At 45.7% G+C, this 16,315-nt stretch overlaps 1 protein-coding gene and 1 long non-coding RNA gene across 2 annotated transcripts in view; one reads left to right on the top strand and one right to left on the bottom strand.

Annotated features, from left to right (window-relative positions):
* Positions 1 to 242: 242 nt before the first annotated feature.
* PDZRN3 (PDZ domain containing ring finger 3) overlaps positions 243 to 16,315 on the bottom strand; it is a 269,039-nt gene continuing 252,966 nt past the window's right edge. Inside the window, exons 6-10 of the mRNA XM_069562134.1 lie at positions 8,809 to 8,907; positions 7,729 to 7,791; positions 4,628 to 4,729; positions 3,319 to 3,435; positions 243 to 2,728 (exon numbers count right to left, since the gene is read on the bottom strand). Coding sequence (XP_069418235.1) covers positions 1,178 to 2,728; positions 3,319 to 3,435; positions 4,628 to 4,729; positions 7,729 to 7,791; positions 8,809 to 8,907 — 1,932 coding nt within the window. The 3' untranslated portion in view covers positions 243 to 1,177. The remainder of the gene's footprint in view (positions 2,729 to 3,318; positions 3,436 to 4,627; positions 4,730 to 7,728; positions 7,792 to 8,808; positions 8,908 to 16,315) is intronic.
* On the top strand, positions 8,028 to 15,914 carry LOC138424760 (uncharacterized). The gene is made up of 3 exons (XR_011250958.1): positions 8,028 to 8,096; positions 10,281 to 10,354; positions 14,489 to 15,914. It is a non-coding gene; the product is annotated as an uncharacterized lncRNA (long non-coding RNA).

The following is a 16,315-nucleotide window of genomic DNA, read 5'->3' as shown; positions in this document are numbered from 1 at the left end:
GACATCATGTTGGTTGATAAACTTGCTCTTTCAAGTTTGTAGGGTAGACTTTAGTCAAGTTGAGGCTTTTTGCAAGAAAAGACAGAAAGCTAGATTAAATGGTGAGTGTTTCTTTTTTTTTTTTCCTAACAGACTTTGATTGTACATCTGTCTTTGGATTCCAGGCAGGATGAAGGTATTGGATGATCTGAAACACGCAAATTCTTCTAAAGCATCAAGTAAGACAATGAAGGAAAGAAGGAAACACTGCAAAAAAAGGCTTTTATTTTATAGGCACCACTGCAAAATGAGGAACACTTCAAAACATAGAAAATAATAATTTATTTTAACTTCATTTACTTAATTGTTTATAACTAATCATGATTCTGTGAATTTGCTTGTAAAAGTCTCCCTTTGAATCTACAAAGCAAAGGTTTTTACTACAATGAGCACTTAAAATTCCACAAACCTTCTCCATCCACAACTTTCCTGTACATGCAAAGTCCTCCAATGAGTTGCAGTATTTGCAAACATGCTGTAAACTCCCACAAAGTTGCATTATATTTTGCCTTCTGTTAAAACGTTTACACTCTCTTGGGAACTTTAACCAGAAAAATGTTTAAATGTGTATCCCAAGTCTAAACACCGCTGGTTTGGTTATGTGCATTCTATATAGTTAACCACAGAGTTTGGTGGGTTTGAGTTGAAGCTTTGACCTAAATAATATATTAATGGTCACTCCTATGAAACACATTCAGCAAAGTAACATTATAAAATAGAGCTCCGTTAAAATACATACCGGCAGTCATATCTGTGTTTTTAGCAGAAAAGGAAAAAAGCGTGTTTAACTTTCTTATATGAATATAGTTTAAACAAATTATTCTGTGAAGGTATGCTTAGTAAAAGAGCTTTTTGAAATTTAAAAACTTTATGTAAAAGGTAACGAGTAAAAAAGTATCCTTGCTGTTTGAAAAAAAGGCTGTTTAGTTAATATTGCCTTCCAGGATAGTAGTTAAGGGTGGTTTTTCTCCACTTAAAATAGAGCTAAGACACCCAGAGCGGTAGGGCTCACTAATTTAGACTATAAACATGATGTTGCGATTTATCTTATATACAAAAACTTGCCGCATTGAACGAGGCAGGAATTGCTACCCCAGTGGTAGTGTTCTCTTTTATGTACATAATGCAGAAGTGAAAATTATACAGTAGTCACCGAGAGGAATGAATTGTATACTCTAGTGCCGTCTGGCGACTTTGCGCCGTGGGTTAAGAGTTCTTGGATTGTCATCCAGTTATCAAATATCTTTTTATTCCTCTTCTTCATCATCTTTTTGTGGCTGAGTTCGAGGATATTCATCTCCTTCCTGTCGTCGGCCCCCTGCTGCTCCTTCAGGCAATCGAGCCGGCTCTGCATCATGAACTCGCGCCGCCGCCTCTGCTCCTTGGCCTTCACCACGTGCTGCTTCCTCTCCTCCTTGCTCCAGTAGCGCCCCATCTTCAGCTCGCTCACGGCGTCGTCGTCCGTGGTCATGCCGCTGCGCTCCTCGCGGATCTTGAGCGCACGCTCCCGCAGCAGGCGATCCCGCACCGGCCGCTTGGTGATGTAGCGCGTGCCGTCGCTGCGGATCTTCACCTTCCACTCCATCCTCGGCTCCGACTGGTTGGCTGAGTTCAGGTCCTTGCACATGCTCACCAGGCTCATCTGGCTCTGCGCGTACTCGACGGCCGACTTCTGCTGGATCAGCTGCATGTAGCTCTGGTAGTGCTGCGCGTGCGCGGGGATGTGGGCGTGCTTGTAGGGCGAGTGCGGGAAGGGCGGCAGGTATGAGCCCCCCAGCTTCGCGCCGGGGGTGGGGCTCCCACTGCTGCCACCACCGTCTTCGCTGGGCTTCCTCTCTTTGCTCTCCGGAGCCGGGCTGGGATCCAGCTCCTTAGGGGAAGGGCTGTAGTTCGGGGAGCCCCCCTCGGAATCTTCTGTGATGGAGAGCAGGTTCTTCGTACACGGCCCGTAAGCTTCCGCGGCACCTTCGCCCTCGGCCGCCCTCCGCAGGGAGTTGTCGGGGGACATCTCCAAGGTGAGTGGGGTGCTGCGGCAGCTCTCGCCGGTGTTGTAGGCGCTCGAGCTGTCTTTGTCGGACTTCTCGGGCAGCTCGGAGATGTCGGCGAGCTCGCGCCTGCGCACGTCCACGCTGGTGTTGTAGTTGCGGAAGCCGCTGTTGTGCAGCATCCAGGGCTCGCGGAACTGCTCCTTGAGCTGGTGCATCTTGTGCGCGCGCACGATGCTGAGGCACTCCAGCTCGATGCTGCGCAGCTCCTCGTTGAGCAGCTCCAGCTCCTTGTCCACGCTCTCGGGGTCGCTCTTGCTGGCGTCCAGGGTGCTGCCGGGGTAGTAGAGGCCATAGGGGCCGGCGCTCTTCACCTGGCACTTGAGCTCCAGCAGCTCGCGGAAGCGCTCGCACTCGTCCACAGGGATGCCCAGGTAGTCGGCGTCGGCGCAGTCAGCCGAGATGAAGGACTCGTTACTGAAGGGCAGGTCGCCGCTGCCCAGGGTGTCCTGGCTGCAAGTGAGCTTCCTCTGCCCGGCCAGCGGCGGGGAGGCTGCGGGGGCATCGTCGCCGTTGTTCTCCTGCTCCGAGCTTTCGTCGTTGCGCGTGCTCTCGTCTGTCCGGCCCACGCCACTGTCTTTCTCGTGCTGGTTGGACAGGATGGTGGCCGTGTCTGTGGTTCCCCCATCTTCCTCGTGCTTCTTCTACACGACAGAAAACAAGAACACTGAGTCACGGGGAGAGAGGCTGGAGGGACGGGTGCCACTTTTCTGGTAGGAGGAGGGGCTTGGGTTGCTGGGGTAGTTAGCTTGAAGTTGCCCTAGGTGAGCCGCTTCACCTCCATCTGGGAAAGGAGGACGATCACTTGACCTAGTGAATGATTGCGGCTCTTCTAGTACCTCTTACCAGGAAGCAAGAGGCACGGAGGACATCCTTGAGTGCCTAAGGCACTGGAGTGGTGGCAGAGGAGGGAGGGGAAAGGGTAGCGAGTAGTGAGGTTAACAGAGGGAATTGCTTTCCTTTCAAAAATGTGACTTGCTTTCTCTGATCTGCTCTTTATTTTGGCACATGTGTTTTCCAAACAAGTATCAGAAGCTCAGTGGTACTTTGGCATTACTGCTTTGCTTTCTAAGCCCAGCAGCACTCTCTTGGTCTGGGAGGATATCAGCTTGCTTTTCACTGGTGGGCGAACAGAAAAAGCACTTATTTTCTTTTGCCAGCTGGTGGGTTTCTTAAGACCCTAAGCATCATGGGGTGGGGGGCGGGGTGGGGAGGGAGGGGCAGCCGGCGGTACCTGCTGCAGGACGCTGGCCGTGAACTGCATGGCCTGGTGGTGCTGCTCCTCCAGCATGTCCATGTGCAGGTCATCCAGAAAGTCGTTCCTGTCGTCATCCAGCCAGCCCTCGTCCAGCTGGGGAGAGGCAGCCACCCACACAGGCTTCAGAAGAGGCCCTTTCTGCTTCTCTTTTATTTATTTTTAGGAAAGGACATGACCTTGGGGAATCACATTTCTAGGCTTCCTCCAGGAGTCATCCCAATGCCTGTTGTTTGGCTCTCTGATGGACACTGACCCCATCCTCAAGGTAAAGACCCCTTTCACCCAACACCACACGTCTAGGGGTGAGGCTGTGGCCTGCTGTTTTACTGTTGCAGGCTTAAGTGCCTTCATGCACCTGAGCTACTTTCAGTGAAGGAGGCCACTGAGTTAGGGGATCAGAGAGCCACAGCCCTGGCTCCTCTCCTGCTGGGAGGCCCACACCCAAGTTTAGCAGGCCCCAAGGAGAAAGCAGGGGCAGGCAGTTTGGGACAGAGTTCTTTCTGGTGAACAAAGGTAGGTCTGCTAACTACCTCTTAGTCTTGGGCAAGGGCCTGTCACCTTTATCAGGCTCTTGTCTCTCTTGCTCATTAAGAGCAGACTAGTCAGGGGTCTGAGATCTACAGATCTGGCCTGCAGCTGCACCACGGACCACATACAACCCTCAAAGCCAGTCACATTTCTTACCTGGCCCTTTAAGAAAAAGTCTGCTTAGTAATGTTTCTTTTGCTTTTTAAAAGTAGAAACTGTATTACAGATAAGATGTACATCATGATGATTTGATGTGCACGTGCATAGTGGAATAATGACTACAGTCAATTAACATATCACCTCACAGTTACTACTTTACTGTGTGTGATGAGAATACCTGAACTCTACTCCTAGCAAATTTCCAGTAGTCATTACAGTGTTGCCAACTATAGTCATCATGCTGTATATTTCTTACACTCTGCCACTGTAAATGAGACCCACACAGAAACTGGTCAGGGTCTTGGGAAGTCAAACATTTTGATGGCCCTGACCCTGGCTGTGTTTTTCCATGCCATTATGTTTCTTCCTCTTTTCCTTCATTACACTCCCTGCATTAATGAAGCTTCTGGGCATGCAGTGTAAATACCAGGGTGGATAGCTGCATCCTTAAAAGGCCAAAGCAAGAGAGAGACTGGAAGTCAGATTACGTTTTCGGGGCACAGGGTACCTTCAAGTTCTGATTCAATATATTTTCTGCAGGGTAGGAACTCTGTTAGTGATTTTGAAACCACAGACTACGTGCTGGAAGCCGCCTTACCTGGAGTTCAGGCCTGGCAATTAGCAATGAGAAGTTCTTGTTTTCTTCACTGGTTAGCAGAGCTACAGCCTCTTCACGGTTTTGTACCTCTATCCCATTAATCTACAAAGAAAAAGGTGGAGGGGTGGATGGTAGCATGATTAGATTGTGCAAAATGATTCTCTATTGTGTCAAGCCTGCATCCATTGCCCAAGCACCGCTGGAACAGAGAACTTCCAGGTAGGTTGAAAAGAAGGCTGATTTTCAAAAGGAAAGGCCTTGTTCAGTCTGATGCACTGTCTCTGCTATAGGAGACAGTCTCCATAGGAGTAGTTCACGAGATGAGGCTATGTGAATAGGAGTAACTGCGACTCCAGAAGGCCACACTGAGAGAAATCACAGTGTTGTGAAGAGGGATAACGTCTGAGCAATTTAATGAGACAATTAAATATATTCAGGAAGGAGTATAAGTGGAATATACTGAAGCATGACTACAGATGTTTTTGAAAAATATGGAACAAAAGAAGCAATGGGTCTGATGTGAATATGATGGTTATTTAGGGTGTTTTGTGTTCAAGTTTGACACCAACTTCTTTAGGTGGGACAAAGTCAGATAAGTTCATCTGTACCATTTTTCCAGGTTACACATATAAAGAGTATTATACAATACTTGTTGTATGTATATATAATATATATATAACAGTATTATACAATCTCACCATCACACCTGATCCCTCTCTCGCAGGATTTTTGGTTCCTGTTCGGTCACCTTTGAGCTCTGCTGGTCTGGAGGTCTCAGCTCCAGGGGACACAGCAGTGGTCCCACTTACAAGCTGGAAGATTGAGCCTTCCATCTGAGTCTTATGCCTTATAACAGCAAAGGGCGTCATCGATCTTGGTTAACACTTGCTGCAGCACAGTGAAGGCAGAGAGGGCAGGAAAGGAACTCAGTGTTTCCATACCCAGTGGTAGATGCTTGTGGAAAACTAAAGCAACTGAAAAAGCAGTTACTACCGAGGATTCAGCCCCTTTAGGAATAAAAGTTGGGTTGAAGTCCAGGGAAGTGTAGAATAAGCAGTGGAAACAGAAATGAAAATTACTCATAGTGAGGTGTATATAGTGATAGAGATAAACACACTGGATTATCAATGAGAAGACAGGAATGAGCAGAAGTACAAGGGAAGCCTTCTACCCATAAGAGAACAATCTCAATCTCTGTGAGATTTTAAAAAGGGCATGATAGAACTACCATATGATCCAGAAATCCCAATCCTGGGCAAATATTCAGACCAAACACTAATGCAAAAAGATACATGTGTCCCTATGCTCATAGCAGCACTCTTTACAACAGCTAGGACTGGAAGCAACGTATTGTCCAGCAGCAGAGGCGTGAATAAAGATGTGGAACTGATGTACCATGGAGTATGTCTCAGCCATAAGAAGGAAAGAAATTGTGTCATTTGGAGAGACACAGATGGACCTAGAGATGGTGATACAGATTACGGTAAGTCAGAAAAACAAATATATGTTAATGCATGCCTGTGGAAATTGGAAAAATGGTAGAGATGAACTTGCCTGGAATACAGTAGTAGAGAAACAGATGTAGAGAACAAGTGAATGGACACCAAGAGGGGAAGGGGTGGGGTGGGATGAATTGGGATTGACATGTGTACACTGTTGATACTGTGTATAGATAGATAACAAATGAGTACCTGCTGTACAGCACAGAAGACTCAGTGCCCTGTGGTGACACACGGGATATATGGATCCGTGTAGCTAATTCACTTTGGTGTACAGCAGAAACGAACACAATAAACACCAATAAAAGTCTCTGACAGATAAACTTGTAAAGAGGTGATACTTACACACAATGGAATATTACTCAGCCGTAAAAAGAATGAAATAAGCCATCTGCAGTAACATGGATGCAGCTATTAATAGATATCATCATACTCAGTGAAGTAGGTCAGAGAGAGACATGAATACCGTATGATAGCTGCTATGTGGTATCTAAAATACGACACAAATGAAGCTGTTTATAAAGCAGAAACAGATTCAGAGATCAGAAATAGACTGCTCTTTGGCTAGGAGAAAGGAGAGGAATGGGTTGTAGAAGTTTGTGTACATGATACATATATAGAGAATGGCTAAAGTAACAGGGTCCTACTGTATAGCACAGGCAACTGTATTCAATATCCTGTAACAAACCATAAAGGAACACATTTTAAAGCAACTGTACATCAACAAAAAGATGTTATCTGTATTTTAATTTTTTTTGAACAATTAATAGACTAGCTACAAGAGGAACACGTGGTTTATTTTATATTAATTTTTATTGCAGTAGAGTTGCTTTATAATGCTGTGTTAGCTTCTACTGCACAGCAAAGGGGCTCAGCAGTGCACATATGTATATCCCCTCCCATTTAGGTCACCACGGGGCATTAAATCCAGTCCCCTGTGCTCTACAGGAGGTTCTTATTAGTTCTCTACTTTATATATAGTATCAATAGGGTATATATATGTCAATTCCAGTCTCTCAATTTCTCCCATCCTCCCCTTCCCCCTTGAAATCCATGTATGTGTTCTCCACATCTGTGTCTCTATATTCAGATGGTCTCATTTCAACTCCAAAGAGCAACAGATATGGTTTACAGATAAATTACTCTTAAAAGCCATTCTATATAGTAGTTACCTGCTGAGTCAGAAAGTTTAAAAGACTGTGTCAAGTTGAAATGCTTGGCCCAAAATGAATCCTTCGGAGAAAGCTAAAATGAGTAGTATTTGGGGTCACAAGAACTGTTGACCTGATTTGGCCTGTGTTGTCTTTGGTTAAAGAGAAGGACAGGAAATGAGATGAGCTGACTTGTATGGTGTAAGACGCAGGGGGCGGCCTGCCTGTTTAGATGGGGCAGCCTCTCTCCAGTTTGTCTCGGGACCTACCATGCCCTGTGTCCTGGTGTTTTCCAGAGCTGGTACTTCGGCCCTAATTTAACTGGTCTGCCTCACCACACATCTGGTTTTGCGATAGCGATAGCTATTTGTTAACTTCTGCATTTTCAACCCTAAAGCTATTATCTGAAGCAGTCTGTTCTTCAGTGAAAGAACAGAGGATGCTGACCTACCTGGATAATGCGGTCTCCTTCTCGGATGCGCCCGTCCTTGGCTGCGATGCTGTTAGGGTCGATCTGAAACACATGGCACTGAGTGGGTAACTCAGACATGCGTGAAAATAAACAAGAGCACTGTCCAAAGTCTGCCTCTGTCTAACACGTCATCGTGCTCATCCCTCTGTTTCTGTTTTACAGAGAAATAAACAAGACTCAGTGTTGTGCAGGGAGACTCAAACATGGCCTGATACGTTTCCAAGCCCTTCCCAGGCCGTGGTCCTGGACTCTCGCCCCGTAGCCCTGCTCTCCTGGGGGGATGGAGAGGCACAGGTAACAGTTGTTCCATACCCAGGAAGGAAAAGCAAAAGTGAGCTGGCATACAGGTGAGGGGATGCCTTTCATTATGTGGTCCAGCAGCCATGTTTTCATTATTTTGCCAAATGGGTATATTAAATTTGGGAAAGGAAATTTACAAATAGAATCTAGTTGAGACAAGTGGGATTGCATTTTAGAGAGACACCCCCAAATGCAGTAATGGTGGGCCAGCTTAAGCTTAGTAGATGAAGTCTACTCAACGGGATGGGTAGAAAGCCTAGTAGTCACATCCCTTGGTTCAGCCCATCGAGATGGATTTTATTTCCTGATAGAATGGGGCTTGTGTGCTACTAAAAATGGGCTGCAAGGTGAGATACCCATATTGAAATCATCTGCTTTGCACTGGCTTCTCTGGGAAGATGATAACAGAAATACTTGAAAAAGTGTAAATGACTTCCTCCCCCATCCCATTCAGTGAACTGGAGGTGGGAAATGGAATCTGCTTTTCCCTCGGGGTTGAATGCACAAAACCAAGTAAACGGCTCCATTTTATGGCCGATTTGCAGGCTTCTGAAGGATAATTTTGCCTTATGTGCTGACATTAGAACTTAACCCCGATGTAGGGTAGTTCCATGGAGTGTGATAAAGGGGACAAAGAAATCTGCCTGTGTCTTTCTAAAGACATCTCAATAAGCCAGAGCTGCTTAACACATTAAAAGGATAGAAAGAATACAGCCTCTCTGTCCTGCTGCAATAGTTATAAAAAATGTGCCTCAATACCTCGCTTATATAGATGCCAATGTCATCTTCATCATCTGTCCGGTAGCACACCGTGAGGCCCAGCTTGTCCTGGCTGTTCATTCTGTAGAGATCCACTTCCTAGACAAAGAAAAGGGCATTCCCTGTGAGACTCCAACAGGCAGTGATGGCTGGGAGGACATCAGATGCTTTAAAAAACATTTTGTTTAAATGATGAACTGGATTTCTTTGCATTTGCTGTGGGCAGAGCGGTTAACTTACTAAACAAAAGGTGATTATAGGCAAGAGATCAATGCCCAGGGCATTTCTGACCTTTCAGTCAATATAAAGTCATTTTGAAAATAGTTATTTTATTGATCCCACGGAAGAAAAATTATCCATATTTCACTCAGCATCGAGACTTCTGGGGTCGGCCTTTTCAAAAGCATTCTTTCAATGTCTGCCACCAATGAGAATATTTCCAAACCATCCAGCCATTTCAGTACAAATGTTTCCAATGTGTTTGGTTAGATTATTTCATGTTGCGTTCCCTTAATATGTGCAGTAATAGAACTTGCAAACAGATTACACATAAATTGATCCAAGGAAGGAGGGTAACGTGATAGCATGCAATTAATGCTTTCCACAACAGCTGTGATATTTACAGTCGAGAAATTAGTTTCAGACGCTATTACAACAAATTAAATAAGATAAAAGTGAAGCAAGCCCAAATGCGAGACACATGGGCACAGGGAGCGCCACTGTATTTGACAATTAAACTGTGCTTCGGAATGAAGTCAGAACTTTGAAAACAGTTGGAGCCTTGGGACAAACAGGCCTGGTTCTCTGAAAGCGTTCCCAGGCCCCGTCTCCCCTTCTACCCACACTGCCAACCGCCCAGGTGAGACTCCACAGCACCCAAGTACAGGCCTGTGCAAAGGGCTGCCTGCTGGTAAGTTTCCAGGCAGATCCCCTAGTCTGGTGTTTACTGCTAGCTGCTTACTAACCAGGAGGGGCTCTGAGATGGGGCCTGTCTCTGGGACTATTTCCTCGCTCCTGGCTCCTCTTAGATGGTGGTGAGGATAGGGTTGTTTCTGTGGTGAAGCTCAAAGCAGTTATGTAGCAGACACTCCTGAACCCCCTCCCTGGGTGCCCAATACCACGGACACTTTCTAGGTGGAAGAACTGGAGGTGCTAAGGCCCTGTGAGCAAGGAAAAGAGAGGTGACCTGAGGGTGGTCACGTAAAAGGGCCACCAGGCCACTGTGGGGAGCTTGGATTTTATTTCCGCATCCTGGGAGGCCTTGAGCAACTTCTAAGTGAAGACTGCCAAGCTCTGGTTGATATCTTCAGCAGTCTTTATGGCTAATGTAGAGGATAAGGTGCTGCTGATGAGTTGGGGCTCTAAGGGAAGATTCCAGCTCTTTCTAGCAGCTTCATATTGGGTTTTATGGGATTGTGACTATATCTAAGCCTGTTTCCTCACTGGTGCATGTCATCTTGCCGCCTGGACAGGGTGAAGAGTGACTGAGACAAGACTGCTGAGCTCTCAGCACGTCACCTGGCCCAGACAAAGTCTACAGAAAACAGTAAGGATGATGATTGTGTGCGGGCAGTTTCTTACCCGGAGTCACAGCAGTTGTTTGTAGCCAAGTGTGTGTGTTTCTCACGTCCCCCCACCCCCAATAAGATAATTTTATTTTCTGAATATTGACATGTTAATTAATTCAGTGACTTCCTCATTAAAGCTTTAGCAATCTGGTATATTACCCAGAAATGAAACCCTATTATCTTGCCTTGTGTTTTGAGAAAAAGACTAGGCAATCACAGAGGCAGTAGACGTTCAACTGCAAGGGCACATTCTTTACAGATACTGTGGAATCGCCTCTGTGCATACCGCCCTCATAGTGGTCTCACAGCATCCTCACATTTCAACCGCATGCCCAAGTCTCCACCTCAGGTCACACTTCATCGGGGGACAGATGAAGGCAGGACTTGCTCTGTTTTAGCGCTTCCTAATAGGAACTGTGGTGTTAGAGAAGACTCTTGAGAGTCTCTTGGACTGCAAGGAGATCCAACCAGTCCATTCTGAAGGAGATCAGCCCTGGGATTTCTTTGGAAGGACTGATGCTAAAGCTGAAACTCCAGTACTTTGGCCACTGATGCGAAGAGTTGACTCATTGGAAAAGACTCTGATGCTGGGAGGGATTGGGGGCAGGAGGAGAAGGGGACGACAGAGGTTGAGATGGCTGGATGGCATCACCAACTTGATGGATGTGAGTTTGAGTGAACTCTGGGAGTTGGTGATGGACAGGGAGGCCTGGCATGCTGCGATTCATGGGGTCGCAAAGAGTCGGACACGACTGAGCGACTGAACTGAACAGGTAGTGTGGGCTTCCCTGGTGGTTCAGTGGTAAAGAACCCACTTGCCAATGCAGGAGACGTGGGTTCAATCCCTGGATCGGGAAGATCCCCTGGAGAAGGAAATGGCAACCTACTCCTGTATTCTTGCCTGGAGAATCCCACGGACAGAGGAGTCCATGGGATCCTAGAAGAGTCAGACACGACTAAACAACCACCACAAGAGGTAGTGGAAATCTGGGGGATTTCGTGACAACTTGTTCAGGTCCAGATGTCCCACTGCAGCCCCTGAGCCCTGGCTTCATGGTAGAAGCCAGCTGGTTCTGGAACGAGTGCATGTGCAACCAAAGCAGGGAGAAGGGTACCTGGAGAGGTTTTAGGAAGCAACTAAGAAAAACAACAAGCACTGTGATATGACTTCTACCAGAGTAAAAATCATAATACAGGTTACAGTTTTCATTGAATGATCAACCACCAAGATGAACAGCTCTTCAGAAAGATGAAAAGGTACCAGAGCTCTGCTGGGCTTCATTCTAATAGGACGTGAAGTATGCCTCGGGGTCATGATGAGGTAAGTGCAGAAACTGAGGGCAGTGTTTGGAATCTTTTATAGTGCTGAGACACTGTCCTGATGGCCAAGGATAAGATTTTCAGACTTGTCTAGGCATAAGACTGGGTAACATTGAACTGAAGAGGCAAGGGGTGAGCTATATAGAGTCTTGCTTTGGTAGAATCACATATATTGGTCAGTGACATGCTAAAAAAAACACACCTAACCTGGTCATCCTGGACTTTCACCACTGATAGTCTCAGAAGCATGACTCTGTAACACGCATCTAGAATTGAGGGCTCCATTTAAGAACCCAGGAAAGTGAAAAGTCTGGAACTGATGTCTTGGGGGAAAAAACAGCATGATGTGCTAAGAGTATTCAAGTAGGAACGAGGAAGACTCATAAGGAATGTGAGAGATGGAGGTCTGATATGTTTAAAAAAAAAAAAAGATATTCATTTGGCTGAGTGCCAGTAATGTAAGCAGTGTGAAATCTATGATCAGTATGATTTTGATAAAAACCTAACTTTAAAATAATTTCCATTACATTTTCATCAATATTTTGATTGCCAGATAATTGAAGAACTACCTATTAAAGACAAATGCACCCCGATGTTTTACATGGAAGCCACCAAAAGATGCGCTGATAGACGAATGGATAAACAAGATACAGCACATTATACAATGGAATATGACTTGGTGATTAAAAAAAAACTGAACTGATACCTTTTCTAGCAAAATGGATGGACCTAGAGATGATCACACTAAGCAAATGAAGTCAGAGAACGACACATAGCCTATCAGAACACAAAAGGAGTCACAAACTTAGAAGACAAACTTATGGTTCCCAAAGGGAAAAGGTGGTGGGGAGGGAGGGATAAGTTAGGAAGCAGCTGGGATTAACCTGTACCCAGTGATATATGTGAAACAGATTATCAACAAGGACCTACTATATGGCACAGGGAACGCAACAGTCTGTAATAACCTATATGGGAAAATAACCCCCAAAAGATCAGATAGATGTTTATGTATGAATCAATCAATTGGCTGTACCCCTAAAATAAACACAACACTGTAAGTCAACTATATTGCAATATAAAATAAACCATCTAAAAAGAAAATTAAAGACAAGTCAGTGATACTTCCTTTGGGCCTTGGTGGCCTGGGCTGCCTGGGCCTGGGCTGTCACGTCCTTGGAGCCTGAGAAACCTTAGGTCCAGAGGGCTCCACTGTGGTGGAGATGAAGAAGCTGGGGAGGACGTGCCTGCAAACGAACCCCACTTGGAACTGGACTGCCCCGTCCCCCATGGATGGGACTCTAACCTCCAGATCCAGGTGGGTCCTCCTACAGCTCAGCCAAGCCTACGGCACACAATGGACAATGGACCGTCTGGGCCAGAAGAGCTGAGAAAAAGCACCTGGTCTCCAAGTCTCCTGGTGCTGCGGGTCCTGGCAGCTCCTTTCTTGGAGTTGCCCCACTTAAGTATGACAGTGTCCTCAGCAGCTCCTGTTCCTGGCAGCTCCTTTCTTGGAGGTGCTCCACTTAAGTACGACAGTACCCTCAGCATCTCAGTTACGGGAGGGCTTGGGATTGTCTTGGGGATACATGGTAAGGGAAAAGAAGTACGCAGACATGAGCCCTGGGGTCTTTTTTCTGGCCCATTCCACTGGAATCTACAAACCAGGAGCACAAGTTTATCTTGGACGCTTGTTGCCCAAATAACTTGATTGGGGCATCAAAAAGTGCTAGTGCCTGCAGACATTTCCTGTAACAACAACTTGAAAACCTGTGCTGGGGGTACTTCATAGTCACAAGGCCTGTGGGGCTGTAAAAGACATTTGGCCTCCAGAAATGTTCTGGAGTAGGTAACTAAAAAAATTATAAACAGGGAGGACCTTCAAGAAGCCAGTTTTGAAAGGTAAATTTAACATAACGCTTTTTGGATTTTTTTTTGGAAAACACATGAAAAGATGCTCTACATTGTTAATTATTTGATGAATGCAAATCAGAACTAGAAGGTGGTATCACCGCACACCAGTCATCACCAAAAAGCCCACAAGCAGTAAATTCTGGAGAGGGAGGGCATGGGGAAAAGGGAACCCTCCTACAGTGCTCTTGGGAAGATAAATTGTTAGCATCCACGATGGAGAACAATACGGGGGTTCCTTAAAACACTAGAGCTACTACACCTGTTAATCATACTTCTGGGCCTCTATATGGAGGAAAACCATAATTTGAAGACACTTGCACCCAAACATTCACTGTAGCACTATTTATAATAGCCCAGACATGCAAGGAACCAAAAGGTCTGTTGTCAGAGGGATGGATGGATGGGTAAAGAATATACATATATACAATGGAATATGACTTGGCCATAGAAAAGAATGAAATGCCTTTTCCAGCAACATGGATGGACCTGGACATGACCATACTAAGTGAAGGACCTCAGACAGAGGACAAATACCCTTTGATATCACTTGTGGCTATGATCTAGTCAAAACAAATGAGCTTATTTCCAAAACAGAAACAGACTCACAGAGATCGAACTTGGCTACCAGTTAGGAGAGATCCCGGGGAGGGACAGATGGGCAGCTGGGTTTGACATGTATACACTTCTATATTGAAAACAGGTAACTAAAAGGGGCCTAGTAAATAGCACAGGGAACGTGGCTTAATATTCTGTAATAACCTCACAAATTTGAAAAAGAATATATGCTTGTATATGTATAGCTGAATTACTTTGCTATACATCTGAAAGTAACAACATTGTTATTCAACTATAATATAAAATTTTTTTTTTAATATTTACAGAAGTTCAGAAAAGTGCAAAGAGGACCTCCCTGGTGGCTCAGTGGTAATGAGTCTGCCTGCCAATGCAGGAGACCTGGTTTCGATTCCCTGATCCGGGAAGATCCCACGCGCTGCAGAGCAGCTAAACCCATGTGGCACAGCTGCTGAGCCAGTGCTCTAGGACCTGGGAGCCGCAGCGAGTGAGCCCGTATGCCCGAGAGCCTGCACTCTGCAACGAGAGACGCCACTACAGTGAGAAGCCTTGAGCACCCAGCCAGAGGAGTCCTGCTTGCCGCAGCTACAGACAAGGCTGCGCAGCAGCAAAGACGAGCACCGCCAAAAAGACAAGTTAATAAAGAGTGCAAAGAACAGAATGATGATTTATGTTCTTAACCAGCCAGAATTAAACATGTTTAATCTTTTGGCATTAAAAAAAAAGGCACATGATATGACTTCGCTGTGGAAAGTCCATTTCCAGGGAATGGTTCCCCACCATAGAGAAGAGCCTAGTTGCTACTAGTTAAGCATAAGAGCTCTTGTCTTCAGAAGCTCTGGAAACAACAGTGTAAGAGCTGAAACTGTCTGGGGATTTGTATAGATTTTGGATTCACTTTGGCTGCTCATAATGAAGATCACAGTAATGCAGTAATAGTTGAATAATGAACTGTACAGAAAGAGCAGTGTCTGTTATGTACTGTACGTGGTAGATGCTCAACAAAATTGAAAGACTTAGCTTGAGAGTCCAAGGCAGACTAAAGATCCAAATAAAAAATAAACCTGGCTCTGCCAATTGCAAGCCAGACTGCCCTGGGAAAGTCATTTCACCTCTTTGAAACTTCTCAGCTCATCTTATCCCCAGAGACAGTGTTTTGGGGCTCAGTGGAAACTGCAGTTCTTCAGACTTACTGGTGGCTTGTAAATTCTCAACATTTCATTCTCACTCCAAGCTAGAGGTAAAGGCTTAGATGATTGAGCACATCACAGAAAGCAGAGGTGTCATCAATATATACTATCTCTGAGGATGGAGAAAGATCGCAAAGAAGACCATTAATCAAATTGGTATGAATAATGTATTACCATTACCTGGATTACAGCTCCCCACCACCGCTGTCCTGTTGCTCACTGGTCTAGATGGACAGCTGGATAAAAATGAACAGCTACGCCTGACATCTTAGACGAAATTGACACAACAGCTCAATTAAGCAAAGTAAGAGGGCCACTCCACCTTGGTTGAGCCAAGCTTTCGGTTTCAACGACAGCCACTTTAATCAGAGGGGAGGTCCTAGAGATGGATATTGGTGGCTTATTCGCTTCAAGGAAGACTGGTTACCCAAGTATAACTCTTAGGACCTTATCGATCCAGAAGTTCTGTGCATATTTCTAGAAATCCTCTCTATGCTTTCTCTATGCATGGCACTATGTGAGATATAGAGATGCCTCTAAAAAAGATTGCACTTTCCTTTAAGGACCCTAAATTTGAGACTGGGTAACAAGGCCTTTAATTCCTTTATTCAACACATGGTGGCTGGGTGGCTACTATCCGCAGGCACTGTCTGAGCAGGAGGAACAAGTAGGGAATGGTCCTGCTGGGAAAGGGCTGCCTGAGAGTGGGAAGGAAGCTTCTCTGGATATGAGCCACACTGAGTGATGCCAGGACCCAGGGGGAGACGAGCAGAGCTGGGGGAAGGTTCTGGATGCAGGGGAACAGGAGAAGAATGGGCAAGTGCCTGTGCAACTGGGAGGGAAGTGAGAAGGTTCCCTGGAGTCGCCCTGATGCTGTGCCTTCAAGGCTACAGAAAATCACAAAGGTTGGTGGGGAGAGGCTGTATTTATTTCTAGGATGGCCTC

The sequence above is a fragment of the Ovis canadensis genome, chromosome 19 (genome assembly GCF_042477335.2).
Source record: "Ovis canadensis isolate MfBH-ARS-UI-01 breed Bighorn chromosome 19, ARS-UI_OviCan_v2, whole genome shotgun sequence".
Lineage (NCBI taxonomy): Eukaryota > Metazoa > Chordata > Mammalia > Artiodactyla > Bovidae > Ovis > Ovis canadensis.
This window is presented reverse-complemented; position numbering and strand designations above follow the sequence as displayed.